Source organism: Leptonychotes weddellii, chromosome 4 (genome assembly GCF_054177405.1).
Source record: "Leptonychotes weddellii isolate Sample4059 chromosome 4, ASM5417740v2, whole genome shotgun sequence".
NCBI lineage: Eukaryota > Metazoa > Chordata > Mammalia > Carnivora > Phocidae > Leptonychotes > Leptonychotes weddellii.
Window position 1 is genome coordinate 47,490,319 of NC_138372.1, and position 17,349 is coordinate 47,507,667.

Sequence of the window (17,349 nt, forward strand, 5' to 3'; positions counted from 1 at the left end):
TTTTTTTTATTTTTACTTTAATTCCAGTATAGTTAATATAGAGTGTTATAGTAGTTTCAGGTGTACAATATAGTGATTCAACAATTCTATACATTACTCAGTGCTCATGAAGATGAGTGTACTTTTAATCCTCTTCATCTATTTCACCCATCTCCCCACCCATCTGCCCTCTGGTAACCATCTGTTTGCTCTCTATAGTTACGAGTCCATTTTTTGGTTTGGCTCTCTCCCTTTTTTACCCTTTAAATTGTTTAATTCCACATCTGAGTGAAATCACATGGTATTTGTCTTTCTCTGAGTGACTTATTTCTCTTAGCATTATACTCTCTGGCTCCATCCACGTTGTTGCAAATGGCAAGATTTCATTCTTTTTTATGGCTGAATAATATTCTCTGTGTGTGTGTGTATGGCTATTGGCTACTGTAAATAATGCTGCAATAAACAATAAACACAGGGGTGCATATATCCTTTTGAATTAGTGTTTTTGTGTTCTTTGGGTAAATGCCTAGTAGTGCGATTACAATGATCATAGGGTATTCTATTTTTATTTATTTTTTTAATTTTTAAAAAGATTTTATTTATTTATTTATTTGAGAGAGAGAGAGAGAGTGAGAGCACAAGAGGGGGTAGGGTCAGAAGGAGAAGGAGACTCCCTGCTGAGCAGGGAGCCCGACACGGGACTCGATCCTGGGACTCCAGGATCATGACCTGAGCCGAAGGCAGTCGCTTAACCAACTGAGCCACCCAGGTGCCCAGAGTATTCTATTTTTAATTTTTTGAGGAACCTACATACTGTTTTCCAGAGTGGCTACACCAGTTTGCATTCCCACCAACAATGCACAAGGGTTCCTTTTTTTCCCTGTCCTTGTCAACACTTGTTCGCGTTTTTTATTTTAGCCATACTGATAGGTGTGAGATGGTATCTCATTGTAGTTTTTATTTCATTTCCTTGATAATGAGTGCTGTTGAGCACCTTTTCATGTGTCTGTTGGTCATCTGCATGTCTTCTTTGAAGAAATGTCTGTTCATGTCTTCTGCCCATTTTTTAATTGGATTATTTGGGGTTTTTTGGTGTTGTATTGTATAAATTTTTATATATTTTGGGTACTAACACTTTATCGGCTATGTCATTTGCAAATATCTTCTCCCATTCAGTAGGTTGTCTTTTAGTTTGTTGACTGTTTCCTTTGTTGTGCAGAGCTTTTAATTTTGATGTAGTCCCAATAGTTTTTGCTTTTGTTCCCTTTTCTCAGGAGACAGGTCTAGAAAAATGTTGCTACAGCCAACTGCAGAGAAATTATTGCCTGTGCTCTCTTCTAGGATTTTTATGGTTTCAGGTTTCACATTTAGGCCCTTAATCCATTTTGAGTTTATTTTCATGTATGGTGTAAGTGGTCCAGTTTCATTCTTTTGCATGTACTTGTCCAGCTTTCCCAACACTGTTTGTTGAAGAGACTTCTTCCCATTGCATATTCTTGCCTCCTTTGTCGAAGATTAATTGACCATATAATCATGGGTTTGTTTCTGGGCTTTCTATCTTGTTCCGTTGATCTATGTGTCTATCTTTGTGTCAGTACCATACTGTTTTGATTACGACAGCCTTATAGTATAATTTGAAATCTGGAATTGTAATACCTCTAGCTTTTGACAATTCATTTTCTTAATTGTGTCCTTTGATGAGAAGTTCAAAATTTAGATGAAGTCTATTATTTTTTTCTTTTATGGTTATTGTTTTTTGTATCTTGCCTGAAATTTTACCTACCTCATGTTGTAACAATATTCTCATACACTTCCTTCAGAAACTTTACCTTTTACATATAGGACTATGCTATATTTCAAATCAATTTTTTATATGGGTATAAGGTAGAAGTTGAGGGTGTTTCATTTATTTTTCTGTACGGTGTCCCAGAACCATTTGGACTTTTCTTTCCCCACTGAATTGCTTTGGCACCTTTCTGGGTCTATTTCTGGACTTTGGAATCTCTTCCATTTTATCTATTTGTCCTTATGTCCAAACCACACTGAATTCAGAACCACTTTATATTAAGTCTAGTTAGTTTATGTACTCCAACTTCATTCTCCTTTTTCAAGATTATTTTCTTATAAGTCCTTTGCCTTTTCATAAAAATTTTGAAATCAGTTTTTCTATTCCTATAAAATGTTTGCTGGGATTGACAGGAAATGCATTGAATCTAAAGATCAACTGGGGAGAACTAACAATTTAACATTATCGAGACTTCAAATCCATAAACATGCCCCTATTTAGATCTTTATTTTCTCTAAGCAACATGTTGTCATCTTCAAGGTAGAAATAAGTGTCTTCTAGTTAAACTTCGTTTAAGTAGTTTTAAAATGTGATTGTATATGGAAACATTTAAGCTTCATTTTCAGGTGTTTCTTGCTAAAATGTAGAAACAGAATTAATTTTTGTATATTGACTATGTGAGCTGCATCTTTGCTAAATAGCTCTAATAACTGTTTTACGAATTCCTCAGGATTGCCCATGTTCATGACAATATCACTGGCAAATCATCAATTTTACTTTTTCCTTTCCAACATTTACACCTTTCCTTTCTTTTTAGTGCTTTGTTAAATAGAAGTGGTGGGAGGGCACATCTTGCCTTATTCCTAATCTTAGAATAAGTGTTTAGTGCTGAGTATAATATGTATAGGTTTTTCAAAGGAATTAGTTCCCTTTCTACTTCTACTGTGCTGAGTTTTTATTTTATCATGAATGAGTGTGCTCTTTGTACAACTATTAATATGATATCCTTTATTCTCTTTTTGAAAAATGTGAATTGATTTTAAAATAACAGAACAATTTGCATTCTTGGGATAAGCCCCACTTGGACATAATGTATTATCCCTTTCATATGTTGAATTAGATTTGCTAATTTTTTTTTTTAAGATTTTTATTTATTTATTTGAGCGGGAGAGAGAGAGCACGCACACGAGAATGCAAGAGCAGGGGGAGGGAGAAGGAGACTCCCCGCTGATCAGGGAGCCCGACAAGGGGCTCAATCCCAGGATACTAGGACCATGATCTGAGCAGAAGGCAGATACTTAACTAACCAAGCTACCCAGGTGCCCCTAGATTTGCTAATCTTTTGTTAAGGATTTTTGAGTCCATGTTCATGAAATATATTGGTCAGCAATATTTTCATAATTCTTTTACCATATTTTGATATCAGGTTAGGTAGTATCAGCGTTATGAGGATTAAATGAGTTGGGATATATATATGTTAAATATATATACATTACATATATAAGTTGTATATAAATTATAAAATTATATATAAACATATAACTTAAAATGTATATATATGTAAAATCTATGTATAGATTTTAAATCTAGTCTGATATTCTCTACCTTTTCATTGGAGTCTTTACTTCACTTAAAGTTACTATTTTGGAACCAGGCTGTTCCTGCTGAAACTGTGCTGTTTAGGAATTTTTCTTTTTTGCTAAAAAAAAAAAAAATTGTATATATATATATATGTGTGTGTGTGTGTATATAAATATTTAAGAAATGGGATCCTAGTCATCAAAATGATTTGAGGGTACCCCACTTCTTCCCCCCACTTCTGGGACCCCAGCTGGTTTTATGTTTAAAAACTGTGGTCCTTCCTTAAATGAAATGACTTACCAAAAGTAATTTAGAACTTCAATGGCCATTATGGGAAACTTTCTCTCTCTCCAAACTTAACTTTTCTCAAAACTAAATTGGACAGCCACGGCTCTAAAATTGTCAAAACTGAATGGGATGCCTATTTTGATTAGTATTTTGAAGCTTCCGAAAGTTATTGGAAATCTAAAATTGCTTCTCTGCAAAATACAATTTCTAGACTAACTGAAGTAAACAAAGAAAGAAAGAAATAAGGGCTCTGAAGCCTCTTTTCTGCCTTCTCCATCTTCTTTATCTCAGGACATGTGGCAGATATCCTGTTCTGTCTCTACCTCTGGTGCCATTTTTCTCGGCACCATCACCATCTCCCTTATTGTCCCCCATGCTAATCCTTTCACCAAATTTCCCTTTTCCTCCAAATCTTTCCCCACTCCCTACTCTCCTGAGCCTGTTAAAACCTGCCCCTTTAAAGTTAAGTCTTCTGAGGATCCTAATAAACCTCAAATTTCTTATGCTCTCTGGACTAAGGCCAAATTACAAGCTGTAAAGTTTCCTAAAGTGACTGAGGACACCAATGGGTTTGCTGAAGAATTCAACATCTAGAAGAAGACCAAAATTTTCTTAAAAGACTGTTTGCATGGAGCACTGGGTGTTATAAGCAAACAATTAATCATGGAATACTACATCAAAAACTAATGATGTAATGTATGGTGATTAATAAAACATAATAAAAAAAAGTTAAAAAAAAGACTGTTTGGTGTTGAGTTTAACAGTTATGTATATGTTTGTCAGGCTTTTGTGTGCAAGCCTGAATTTTGTTCAGCCAAACAAAATTAGCAGGCTTAGGAAAAGCTACTATAATTGCTTGGTGGAGATTTCCAGAGATTGTTCTAGCATCTTGCCAAAGATTGGTGTCTGTTTCTCTAAATCCCTTTTAGGGTGTCCCCACTGGGCTAGTTTCATCCAGTGTTTGGCCTGGTCCTCACACAAGCACGAGGGCTAACTAACAGAAATCTGAGAAACCAGGTTGGTAAGTTTAAATAACTTGGTCAATCTACCCAGGTAGCATTTAACTCTATGTTTATTAATGGACTAAACTAGAATCTTTCTCTTTTAGTTAAAGGGATGAGGATAGAATGGGAAACCATGTCCCCTCCAGATTTAGTTAACCTGGCAAACCAGCTCACCCACACCCTAGATGAGTAATTTAAAACAAAGACGTCTAAAATTCTCAATTGTCAACTCCAGCAAATGAAAGCCCCTAAACAAAACAAACAACCCTCCTTCCCCACTAGTTTCTGCTATTATTGCAAAGGGCCAGGACACTGGAAAAAAGACTGTTACAAACTTAAGTGCTCCAGGTGCCTTGAGCCCTTTAAGCCAGACTTTCCAATGTCCTTCTAATTCCCAACAGGGAACGCTGACAGATCACCTTTTGACTCCCTGTAACAATTTACAGGAAACTCCTCTAACCAATACAGATTTTACATGGTTTACTGATGGTTCTTATGTAAAGGATGAAAATGGTATACCATATACATACCACATGGTAAGTACTGTGCCGGTATGTTACTGCAACTCCTTTGAAGTCATTGAGGTAGCACCTTTCCCTCTGGCTACTTTGGCCCAACAATCTGAGTTATACACCCTTACTCAAGCTTGTACCTTAGCCAAGGGTAGAACCACAAACACTTATACCAATAGCCACTATGCCTTTAGGGTGGCTCAAGACTTTGGTAGGTTATGGAAACAATGAGGTTTCCTTACCCCAATGGGGATAAAGTTAAAAATGGTTCCTATGTCTAGAATTTATTTGATGCCATACTTTTGCTGCCTGCTCTGGCTGTTAAGGTCCCCAGCATTCTAAACTTGACTCCCTGGAGGCCAAAGGAAACCACCTTGCTGATATTTCTGCCAAAAATGCTGCTCTCAAGGTCAAAAAATTGACCAGAAACGTCTAACAATGGGCCCCAGAATAGAAGAAAAAATTGGAAATCTAATAATTGTTCATTTGATAAAAAGAAAAAACTGACTTGGACAAATTAACAATCTGGCCCTACCAGAAATTCTAAAATTCCCACTACTTACCACTGTACATGCACTAAACCATTGGTCTACTAACAAAATGATAGTGTTCATAAACCCACATTGGTGAGGAAATATTAATGAGGTCACAAAAAGTGCCCACCTCACTTGTCTCACCTGTCCAAAACACAATGCAGGGAAACCTGTCTGCACAGCTCTCCAACACTTAAATTACCTCAAAGGCCATTCAGTTTTCACAAATGGATTTCATACAGCTTCCCCATCTAATGGATTAAATGTGCTTTAGTTATGGTTTGTATGTTTCCTCACTGGACTAAAGTTTTCCTTTGTAGACTGGCCACTGCCTCTTCTGTGGCAGAAATTCTGTTAGAAAAAAATTATCCCTACCTGGGGAACCCCTCTTGAACTTCAGTGATTGGGGAACCCATTTTACCAGTTAGGTGCTTTAACAAGTCTGTGCTGTTTGGCTAGTTTTACAACACTTTTATTGTGCATACCATCATCAATCCTCAGGGTTAGTTGAACACACTACTGACACCATTAAGACTCAATTGGCAAAATTTGTAAAGACCCTCCAAGTATCTTGGCCTAAAGCAATGCCTTTGTTCTTTCTAAATATCAGACCCCTTCCCTTGCGAACTCATAGACTTTCACCCTTTGAGACAGTCACAGGACATCCAATGCACTTGGCTCCTGATTCCTTTGACCCACAGTTGATAAAAGGAGATTATACTTCAATATTATAAAGGCCTAACTGCTTCTATCAAAACTAACTATGCTTTGGTAGAGCAATCTTTTCACAGTGCACTCTCAGTAGACAAAAACTTTAAGCACCACATCTTGCAACTTGGAGATTTCATCTATTGGAAAAAAAAAAAAAAAAAGACAAAAAAACACCTCCTGAAAGACTCCCTTCAACCTTGCTGGAAAGCCCCCTCTCAGGGACTGTTAGCCAACCGTTGTGTGCCAAACCTCAAGGAACGGACTCTTGGATTCATGTGGCACATCTAAAGAAAGCCATCAAACCCTGACTGGACCAGAAAGATTTCCTAGAATTGAAGCAGACAACATCTGATGACACAGACTTCCCAAGATGTCTGGACCAGGCCTGTTAGAAGGTTCAGGAATTACAGAAGTCTCTCTTCTTCATCTAGAGTATTAACTAACTCTGGATTCTTATCCAAAATTCATGGTTTCCGAATTTTCAACTTTACCATATTATTAACACACTTGGTTCCAACAGTTCTTTTGAGATAACAATACTTTTTAAAAGGTCTTTGAAGTTTTGCTGTTTTGCAAAAAGTTCACCAGCTATTGCTTCATGTTTATACCTACACTGTATCTTCTCAAATGCACAAGATAATTCTTTCGGTGTGCTCTTGCAGTAATCACCATTCTGCTTTCATGACCATTTTAAGTAGGAAGCATACAGGACTCTGTTTGCCTCAGCAGGGGGAACTTTTCTCCCCTAAGTTGGAATAAGTGCCAATATTTTTAGTTGGCTACTTTCATATCTAGGATCCTGGTTTAGAACCATCACAAAATTTGGAATTGTCATGTTACTTTCAATTGTGTACTTGTTGCCTGTCAAATCTTTTTAAAAATGATGTACTCAGACGATCTCCAACGCTTACAATTTTGATAAATACGGACTATAGATGGGGAAATGCCTGAAAGTTCTCCCTGCTACGCCTCGTTACTCAAGTTTGACCTCAATAGGTTTCCAATTTGTACAATTTCCCTCCAAAGTGGGACATAACACCCAGGAAATATCCTTCCTGGCACTAAGGGACAAAAGGTCACTGAATTAAGAAGAACCTGACAATCAGCGATGCTTTTGGAGAAAGATCTTGACCAAAAGGAGGAAATGTGAAAAATAATAAAGGGGAAACCTCATTAAAGTGGAGAAGAGATGATAGAAGGGGAGGCTAAAAGGGGATCTCATACCACTGAACGTCAATTATAGGAAGAACTATCAATTACAGACCCCAACAGAAGAGTTTCAATAGGAAAGAACCATTGATTACAGGTCCCAATAGGGAAGGATGTACACTGCACCTCCTACAAAATACAGACCACTCCTGCAACTCAGCCAAGGAGAAACCGTCACCTTGAACCTGAACTGACTGTTCTCCCACGGACTTTGGGTCAAAATAATCCCTCCCAACTTCTTCCTTCTACTCCATAAAATCATTCTCTCCTTTGTTGAACTTACCTATGGTTTAGCCATAGCTTGCACGCAGCGAACTGAAATGCTTTGTTATTCCAGAATAAACCCATTTTTGCTAGTAAAGTAACAGGATTTTATTTTTAAGGACAACTTAATATCTACTCTTATTGTTCACAAAGGGACCCAAGAAACAGCAATGGGGTGGGGGAGGGTGGATACCTACGGCATTTCGACACTCAGGAACGCACCACCGCGAGATAAAAGGAACTGGGCCACCTCTTCCTAAAGCAGAGAACCTTCGGAGGGCGACGCCGCAGTCTGAAAAGCGCGGGCCTGCGGACGCCAGACGCGGTGTCACACGCAAGGTGGACCGCTGGAAACACCTTCCCCCCTCCAAGGGATCCGAGTGTAAGGGGGAGAGAAGACGAGACTCTAATTAAGGACCTAGGACCTCATCCTCGTCCCTGCCAGCGCACCACAGGACCGTCTCTTCACTCTGGCCATTCCAGACCCCGACAGACGAGCTGCACAGCAGTATCTGTCCTCTCCGGATTCACCTCCCTAGATTTCTACCCGGACCGTTTGGGGAGGTGCTCTGAATCTTATTTCCGGTGGCGGAGAGGCGCAGTTGCCATGGTAATTAAAGGAAAGGCCGAGGTCGGTTGCGCTGCGGTGACAGGATCACGGAATCCGTGGAGAGAGTTGGCTGTGCTTCCTCGCGTGTGAGCTGGAATTAGGTAGCAAACAGCTGGCTGTCTCTGTGTCTGCGCTGCGCCCTGCCTCGCTGTCCGGCTTCCTTCCCTCTCACCTGCTTCTTTTACTTCTCTTGCCATACCAACGCTGGGTCCGTGTGTACCTAAAGTGTACGTAAAACCGCATCTGCGTCGTAGAGAAATCAAAAAACAGAGAGGTTGCCCGAGATCAGCTGTGAACGTATTTCAGCGTGTAGGGCCGGGGACTGGGCGGCTGTGTTTCCCTTGGCCCTTCAGTAAGCCTTAGGCGCTTGTTAACAGTTTATTTTTCTTGCTATTGTGTGGCGGGTTATTTATGGAGCCGTTTGCTACAGTGTGCTCTGTAGGCCCCTGTCTTGGTCTCGGGCTGGAGTTTTAAGTGAAGGCGGTTTCCAAGCCTGAGGGGTGCAGTTGTATATTTATTTAAGCTTCCGTTTGGTCTCTCGTCACAAAAAGGGAAAGAATAGACTTCTGAAACATTTCTACTGTGGGATTTCCACGTAAGGTAGTCACCTTATTTGGAAAGAGTATTCGAGGACGATCCCACCCTCCCCCCCAAAATACTTAAATTTAAAAATTGCTTGCTGCAAAATGAACATTCATTCTTCCTTTCTTATCGGAACAGTTTTTTCCCCCCACATTTGTGAGGAGATGCGTGCACGCATATGTGGTTAAAACTGATGCTTAATTATAGTGATATCAATTCGCAGTAACCAGACTGTGACACCACATCCCTATGGGGTCCTTCTAAATCTGGTGTAATATGAAAGTGTCAGGCAGGCAGTCTGTGTATTATAAATAGGGTACTTCATCCATGATAAGCGATTATTATCTTTCTTTCCCAAGTGTAAAAGACCTATATAATTCAAGAAGGTGCAAGTGATTTAGGCCTCCTGAGTAAGAATCCAATGAGTCCTGAAGGGGACCCTACCTGTGTCGTCTTATTGTTGAACTTGAAATATTCAATTTATTAGGTTGGAATGTATTTTTAGAAGTCAAAGCTGGGTAAAATAATGTTGGAAGCTGTTAGACCACTAACAGCTAATTGTTGGAGCACAATTTAGTGCCTCATAGTAACTATTGTACAAGAAGCCTTCATTCACATTAATAAAGAAGAAACTGTTACCAAAATTTACTGCCTCTTGTTACTGCTAGCTGGGTGACATCTCTGTCTCTCAATTTCCTTATCTGTAAAAGGGACAAAAAATACCTGACCACTGTAATAAAGATAAATTAAGATGTACGATAGTTCTTTAAGGCTTATGAGCTGAGGTACTATATAACCTCACAACATTATTTGTAATGAATGCAGTAAAATCTCACAATAATGCTTTAAATAGGATCCAAAAAATTCAGTCATTCAAAATGTTGGCCAGCATTATTGAGATGTTGCTGAAGTGACCTTGTTGCTCCTGCTGAGGTGATGGATGCCAACTGCCAATCACATTACATCCAAATTCTCATTGTTGTAGAGTTTCACTCTTTCAAAGTTTATTTAGCACTTATTACTGCAAGGCATTGTTCTGTATGTTTCACGTGTATTAACATATTTAATCCTCATGACAACCCTATGAAGACTTAACTTACTGTCCTCTTTTTTTAAAAGATTTTATTTATTTGAGAGAGAGAGAGCACAGGAGAGAGAGTGTGAGCACAAGTGGGGGGGAGAAGGCAGAGAGAGAGGCAGACTCCCCGCTGAGCAGGGAGGCCGATGTGGGACTCTATCTCAGGACCCTGGGATCATGACCTGAGCCGAAGGTAGACACCTAATCGACTGAGCCACCCAGGTGCCCCAACTTACTGTCCTCTTATTTTGAGAGTATTGTTGTGTGCTTTTCCTTTCCTCTATGATACTTATTTTGTTTTTATATTACATCTTTGCTTTGGCTTTATTCTTTTGGCTTTCTCATATATATGTATTTTCTATATATATTTTGTCTCATATAGTTGATTTCAAAATATGCACATATATATGCATATATATATATACTGCCAAAGGATTATTCTAATTTAGCATATAATAATAACACCATATGCATATTATATTTGTCTTTTTTCCCCATATATGAAAACTGTAATGCTTTGATTCCTCTTCCCCCCATTTGAAAGGCAAAGTGACATTTGCATTTTAGGGGATTAACATTGATTAAAATTTTTAAATTATTTTCTAATAGAATGGCCATCAGTCCAGGAAGAGATGCAACTTTCTCCAGTCAGAAGTCAGCGCTTTCAGAGAGTCCTCGAACAAAGAAATTTCCACTAACTGAAGAAGAGACATTTTATATGAATTGTAGAGCTGCCTACTTAACTGTTTTTAAAAGCAGCTTAGAAAACATTATTTCTAAAGAACAACTTTACTTGGGTAAATTTTTCTTTAAAATATACATATTTTGCCTTATTTGTTGAAAGTTAATAGATCAGAAAGACAGGAATAAGAATTACATTGTTGAATCATCCCAGTTTCTTAGGGAAGCTTGAGCAATGGAACTACATTATGCTATTGTGCCATTTTATATATTTATATATTCTATGTAGCTTCAAAATAAAACATTCAGTGTTTATACAGACTAGATTAGTATTTTTAAAGCTTCCATCAATTACTTGCTTAGAAATATTTTTTTAAAAATTCTTACTTGGTACTTTAAGATTTATATAAGATTCTATATGGATATATATATTTATTTATATAAGATTTATAAGATTCTATAGTAGTAGAATTTAAAACACTTGACATCTGAATCACTAGCCTGAATTTGACCTATAATGGGGAAAATGTAAAGAATATATAAAAACAGGTTGAATGATTGTAAAAGAGAAATATTAGGAGATAAGTAAAATTTTAGAAGTGCTGTTTTTGTTTTTTTGTTTGTTTTTGGTGGGGGTAGGAGTTGGTCTTTATTTTTTTTTTTTAAAGATTTTATTTATTTATTTGACAGAGAGAGACACAGCAAGAGAGGGAATACAAGCAGGGGGAGTGGGAGAGGGAGAAGCAGGCTTCCCGCCTAGCAGGGAGCCTGATGCGGGGCTCGATCCCAGGACCCTGAGATCATGACCTGAGCCTAAGGCAGACGCTTAATGACTGAGCCACCCAGGCGCCCCAAGTTGGTCTTTTTTTTGCTTCTCTCCATTGTCATATCTAAAATTTCTCTGGTTGTAAATATCCCTCAAACCAGTGAATTTTGTCCTTGCCAGGTATATCAAATGACTTGGAGGTCTTTACTCTTGAAAAAGTGGTAAACAATACCAGATAACACTGAATACTCATGTCAATTTCATCAAGGCTAATAACTTTATGAATGGAGAAACTGAGTTATTTTGCCAAATTTAGAAGCGGTTTCCTTAAAGAAAAATTCTGACATATTTTTGAAGTAATGTCTTGGGTCTGTATCCAATAAGATCTCTATTTGAGGAAATCCATATTTGAAATATGAACATTGAAAATATTAAAATATTTTATTATAAATGATACAAACATTAAATTTATATTTTATTATAAACTGTAATTTTAGTTTTTATTCTTTTGAAAGTAGTCTGAGATCATGAATCTCCTGTTTAAAAGTTTAACCTGTATTTCGTTATTATGGCATTTAATTTGTGAATCAATAAGTATATATTACTAAGGTGCTACCAGTCTTAGACAATATTCTGGATAATTCAGTGTTTGTCTCTTCAGTGTTATGTACACTTTTGGTTTTATGGTGGAATTCTCTTTGTAACATTATAATGATTGAGTTCAGATAATCTAGATTTTTAAAAAGTAGGGTAAACAAGTGATATCTTTCTTATTACTATATCTTTCATCTATATCTTTCTGCCATTTATGCATATAACATGTGCTTTGACATTCCATTTCAAGGTTGGACAGAAGAGTAACATTATCAGAGTTTTAGAGTTCCTTTTTTTTCCAACTTACAAATAATACAGGTATTATAGACTCACGTCAAAGCTTAAAGTAAACCCTGGCAAAAGATCAGTATTTTCGTGTAAACTTTTAAGCATTTACAGTTACAAATTTTTTACTGTTATTAGACATAATAATGGACTCCCAACTAATTCTAAAATTAGAAATTTAGTTAGATTAGTAATTACTAGGTTATACCTATTTCTTAGATACGAGAATGTGTGTTTACTGAGTACATGTTTAGGCATAATTTTATTCTAAGAAAGTTGTTTTGTAATTAATAGTTCATTAAAAAAAAGGTATTTTCTTTGTTTTTTTAGAGGGGGGAGGGGCAGAGGGAAAGGGAGAGAATCTTAAGCAGGCTCCATGCCTACTGCAGAGCCCAGTGTGGGGCTTGATCTCACAACCCTGAGATCATGACCTGAGCTGAAATCAATAGTTGGAGCTTAACCCACTGAGGCACCCAGGTGCCCCAAAAACCATTTTGTTATTGAAGACAGCACCAAGTATATGCTGACCTGCCATTTGGGAAAGAGTTACACACTCATTTTCCCAAAGCTGTACAGAACATAGCATTTTCCTTTTTTTTAAACATTATTTATTTTAGAGAGCGAGTCAGAGCGCACAAGTGGGGATGGGGCAGAAGGAAAGAATCTTCATGCAGACTCCCCGATGAGTGCAGAGCCGACATGGGGCTCCATCCCACAACCCATGAGATCATGACCTGAGCTGAAACCAAGAGTCAGAGGCTTAACTGACTGAGCCACCCAGGCGCCTCTCTTTCTTTTTTTTTTTTTGAGTACTCTCCACCCCTAATGTGGGGCTTGAACTCGTGATCCCCAGATCAAGAGTTACATACTCCACCCACTGAGCCAGCCAGGCACCCCAGCATTTTCTTTCACATGGACTTTTGACTTCAAATCACAACTTCATTTAGGTCCTACTTGTATTCTTACCTTTTAAAAGGTGGCTGGTGATGGAATCCTAAAACACATGTACCTTTTCCCTGATTCTCTTAATAGATGAATTATGGAATTGTCCATTTTTATGCTAGGCAAAATACTTATCTTTTGTTCATTCCTAGGGCAACATGGTAATCAGGGCTTTTGTCTACATCCAAAATTAGCCTTTGGAAGTAAAAAAAAATTATATTGTCTCCACTGGTACAAACTTCCACAAAGGCTTTCTAGGTGCAACTCCTGTTAGCTCTACAAGTCACCTCGAGATGATCGTCTTGTTTTCTTTTCTCTGCCAAAGTTATCTAGGTATGCTGCACTGTCATAATCTGGAGGATGGGAACATTTCTTTAGTCTGTGGACTTCTAATATGTTACTAACTTTAAATCATGACCATAGGTAGCAATTTTACACTTCAGGTGTGGAATTCCTATTTAGATTATAAAATTTAGGAACCAAGAAGTTTGAATCTCTGAAAAAAAACAAACCACCATGTATTATGCTTATACACAATGAATGTTCAATATAATGGACTCACAAATGTCTGTATTTATTATCCTGCTCTAGTTTCTATTTCCTTGAGGATATTTTTAAAAATTGTTTTATATATATTAGTCCTTATTCATTATATTGTGGACTATCCAGATTATCATTTTTTAGTGCTAATTGACAATGCCCAGATCTTGTGAAATCTCACCTAAGATAGTTAGAAATACCCAATGTAAGGTTTTATAGTAGAAGTTGGTTAAGAAGTTGGTTAAGCACAAAGGACAGTACCTTTAAAATTTTATTAATTCTATCTACAGTGCTTAGGAATCTTATCACTGGTTCATTTTAGATAGTATTAAGTCTTAATATGTAGAGATTTGTTTAAGTTCAAATTACCAGTTTACTTCTTTTAAACAGTACAAAATACAATTGTTTAAAACAATTATATTTTAGTGTGTATGATATACACAAATACAAAGCCTTTCTCACATTGTAATTTGTTGCCTCTCATAGAAAATAAGGACATGCCTTTTAAAATAAGAATGTCTCACGAATAACTGGTTATAGGACTATTTTTAAAGATTCTGGTTAAAAATTAAGAGTAATTCAACCATTGCATCTCCATAATAGTCTTCTCTCAAACTATGTTGAGATTCTTGATTTTTAGCAAGTCTATAACTGCAAATAGATAAATTTTGTGCATATATTTGGTATTTGTGACATGATTAATATTCTTGAATTAATGATTAATATTCATGATTAATATCTAACAATGATGAACATTTTAGATATCATGCCTTATTGACAGTAATTTTCTCAGATTAATGATTTCCTCATTTCATTAAGTTATTTGTTGGGCCAGAATACTTTTTGTGGTTATTCTTAGGTCCTCAAAACAATTAAGTGGATGGTTGTTTTTAATCTTTTTTTTTTCAGGCACTTTTACAAAGTAAATCATATGTTATCAGTTAAACAACGTAGGTTGAGAACCAACTGTCAGAATAGGAAAAATATTTAATTCTGACATTAATAGATCAAGAATCTGTAGCTGGTAACACATATATTTTCTCATTTTTGAAAGTCAGGCATACATTGATATCACTAGATTATCAACCCCAAAGGTGTGTGTGTATTTTTGTGTAATATTGTAATGTATAATGATTGAAAGAAAAAATACCCTTAGATACCAATTCCAAATGTTACTCTAACAAGTAACACTTGTTTTATTGGGCAGCTCTACAGCATGCAGGAAGAAATCCATCCCAAAAGACCATTAATAAGTATTGGACTCCTCAAACTGCCAAACTGAATTTTGATGATTTTTGCATAATTTTAAGAAAGGAAAAACCTACTTCAAAAGCAGAACTACTAAAATCATTTAAGCAATTAGATGTAAATGACGATGGCTCTATTTTACACACTGACCTTTATAAACTTCTAACAAAGGTAAGATTTGTGAAATAGTTTTATAATATACATTGCTAATAAAACTTTTGGAATTCTAGCTTTGGCTACTAAGGCCACATTAAAAATAACTATTTCATTGGCAGGTGAAATGAATCACATATATGTTGTTTATAAAGTACTTAAGGATCCTTCTGGATGAAAGGTGCTCTGTAAATAAAACATAAAGTATAAAATTGAACCCATGTTGCAATCCCCTTCTGTTCCTTTGCAATTATTTGCTGCCCAGAACTTTTTGTAATTCAGGAATAGATTCATATGTGATAAGTAAAAGGGAAACATAGTATAAGTGGGATTGGGAATCTATTCTGATTCTTGGTATACTGTGAGAAATTATAATTACTGTAAATTCAGTAGTAGCATTATTACTGGATTGATGATATATATTGTTGAAATTTAATAAACAAGTTCATACTTTTATGAAATTTAATAAAATTGTGAAATTTTATTTTATGTAAGTTTTATTCTTGCTTGGCATAATACTCATTCTAAGATTTATAATGAAACCATATATTCAAACTGACTTGTAGAAAAGATTAAAGTGAATTTCCACTCTCCCCCTTCCCCTGCATGACAAAGTGATAGTCATGTTGCTTTAAAATAAATCTTGTTTTAGGGCGCCTGGGTGGCTCAGTCGTTAAGCTCAGGTCATGATCCCAGGGTCCTGGGATCGAGCCCTGCATCGGGCTCCCTGCTCAGCGGGAGGCCTGCTTCTCCTTCTCCCACTCCCCCTGCTGTGTTCCCTCTCTCTCTGTGTCTCTCTCTGTCAAATAAATAAATAAAATCTTTAAAAATAAATAAATAAATCTTGTTTTTTCAGAGAGGTGAGAAGATGACTCGAGAAGAAGTAAATGCCGTAATAAGTTTGGCAGATGTAAATGCTGATGGCAAATTTGACTACATCAAGGTACATAAGACGATGTTAATGTAAATTTGTATACTGTGTAAGAGAAAAATTTTTAAAAGAGCATATCTTTTTAATATTGGCAGTGATATACTTAATATGTTGTGTACAAATCGTACTTGAAATTTAATCTAAAGAGTATTGTAATCTGATGACTACATTTGAAATAATAAAGGTAAAATACATGCATGTGCTCACACACACAGACACTCAAACACAGAGACTCTCCTCAGGAATACACCTTTTCTGGGATGGAAGAATCTTAAAAATTATTTAGAACAAACTCAAGTCTACACGTCTTATAAAAAAATAATAAATCACCTCTCTTTGTGTAACATTTTATTTTCTCTCAGAATATGACCTCCTCATTGAATCATGGCTGCATTTCATTAGGTCACTTGAGGGTGGTCAATGTGATTTCAAGAAAATAAAATGAGTAACCTAGTTCAATAGGAAATATATTCCATCTGTCAGTCTATCCCTTGCCTACTAATGTGCAATTTGCCTCCTCCCAAATGTATGATTGAATGTCTTACCCACTGAACTATTTTTTTTATTTCCTATAGTTTTGTAAATTATATGTGACAACCATTGAGCAATGTCTCAAAACTACTGTAGAAAAACTGGAGGTTGACAGTAAACTGAGGCATCAACAGTTTGGAAGCCACACTGAAGGATCCCCTGAAAGGGACCCATCACCAGTACCGAAACCATCACCTAGAATCATAAGAAAAACTGATCAGGAAACATTCTCAAATAAAGGTATTTACTTTTGACACTAAAGATTTCTTGATCAAGAATGAAGGATCATATTCAGATAAATTTTTCTTCTATCTTAGCTTATCAATGATAAATGAGAATCCAACTTTTGTTAGCTACTGTTTCTAGACTCTCAGCTGTAAAAATCTATTGAAGTAAAAATTTTATTATGGAACTTGACTTGGCTATGCTCATTATATTTTGTTAAAACTAAAATTTCAGGGTAAAGAGTGACATATTGAAATATAGAATCTTATTAGTAGCCCATATATTAGGGACCATTAAAGCCTGATAAATATGAAAC

The 17,349-nt window shown here is 36.5% G+C and overlaps 2 protein-coding genes across 7 annotated transcripts in view; one reads left to right on the plus strand and one right to left on the minus strand.

The window, feature by feature from the left end:
- The window catches only part of ITGB3BP (integrin subunit beta 3 binding protein), a 47,301-nt gene extending 39,080 nt beyond the window's left edge, over window positions 1-8,221 (minus strand). For 2 of the 3 annotated variants that reach the window (XR_014144891.1, XM_081818544.1), the window contains exon 1: window positions 8,065-8,150. The gene's annotated coding sequence lies outside the window, so the exon portion shown is untranslated. Of the gene's footprint in view, window positions 1-8,064 lie in introns of all 3 variants that reach the window. The other variant, XM_081818545.1, reaches the window with a different exon arrangement.
- A 50-nt stretch (window positions 8,222-8,271) lies between these two features.
- Window positions 8,272-17,349, plus strand: part of EFCAB7 (EF-hand calcium binding domain 7) — a 44,254-nt gene continuing 35,176 nt past the window's right edge. The window contains exons 1-5 of one of the 4 annotated variants that reach the window (XM_081818539.1): window positions 8,272-8,563; window positions 10,747-10,934; window positions 15,153-15,364; window positions 16,203-16,289; window positions 16,853-17,048. In XM_081818539.1, coding sequence (XP_081674665.1) covers window positions 8,475-8,563; window positions 10,747-10,934; window positions 15,153-15,364; window positions 16,203-16,289; window positions 16,853-17,048 — 772 coding nt within the window. In that variant the 5' untranslated portion in view covers window positions 8,272-8,474. Of the gene's footprint in view, window positions 8,705-10,746; window positions 10,935-15,152; window positions 15,365-16,202; window positions 16,290-16,852; window positions 17,049-17,349 lie in introns of all 4 variants that reach the window. The other 3 variants (XM_031037219.2, XM_006741704.2, XM_031037220.2) reach the window with 3 other exon arrangements.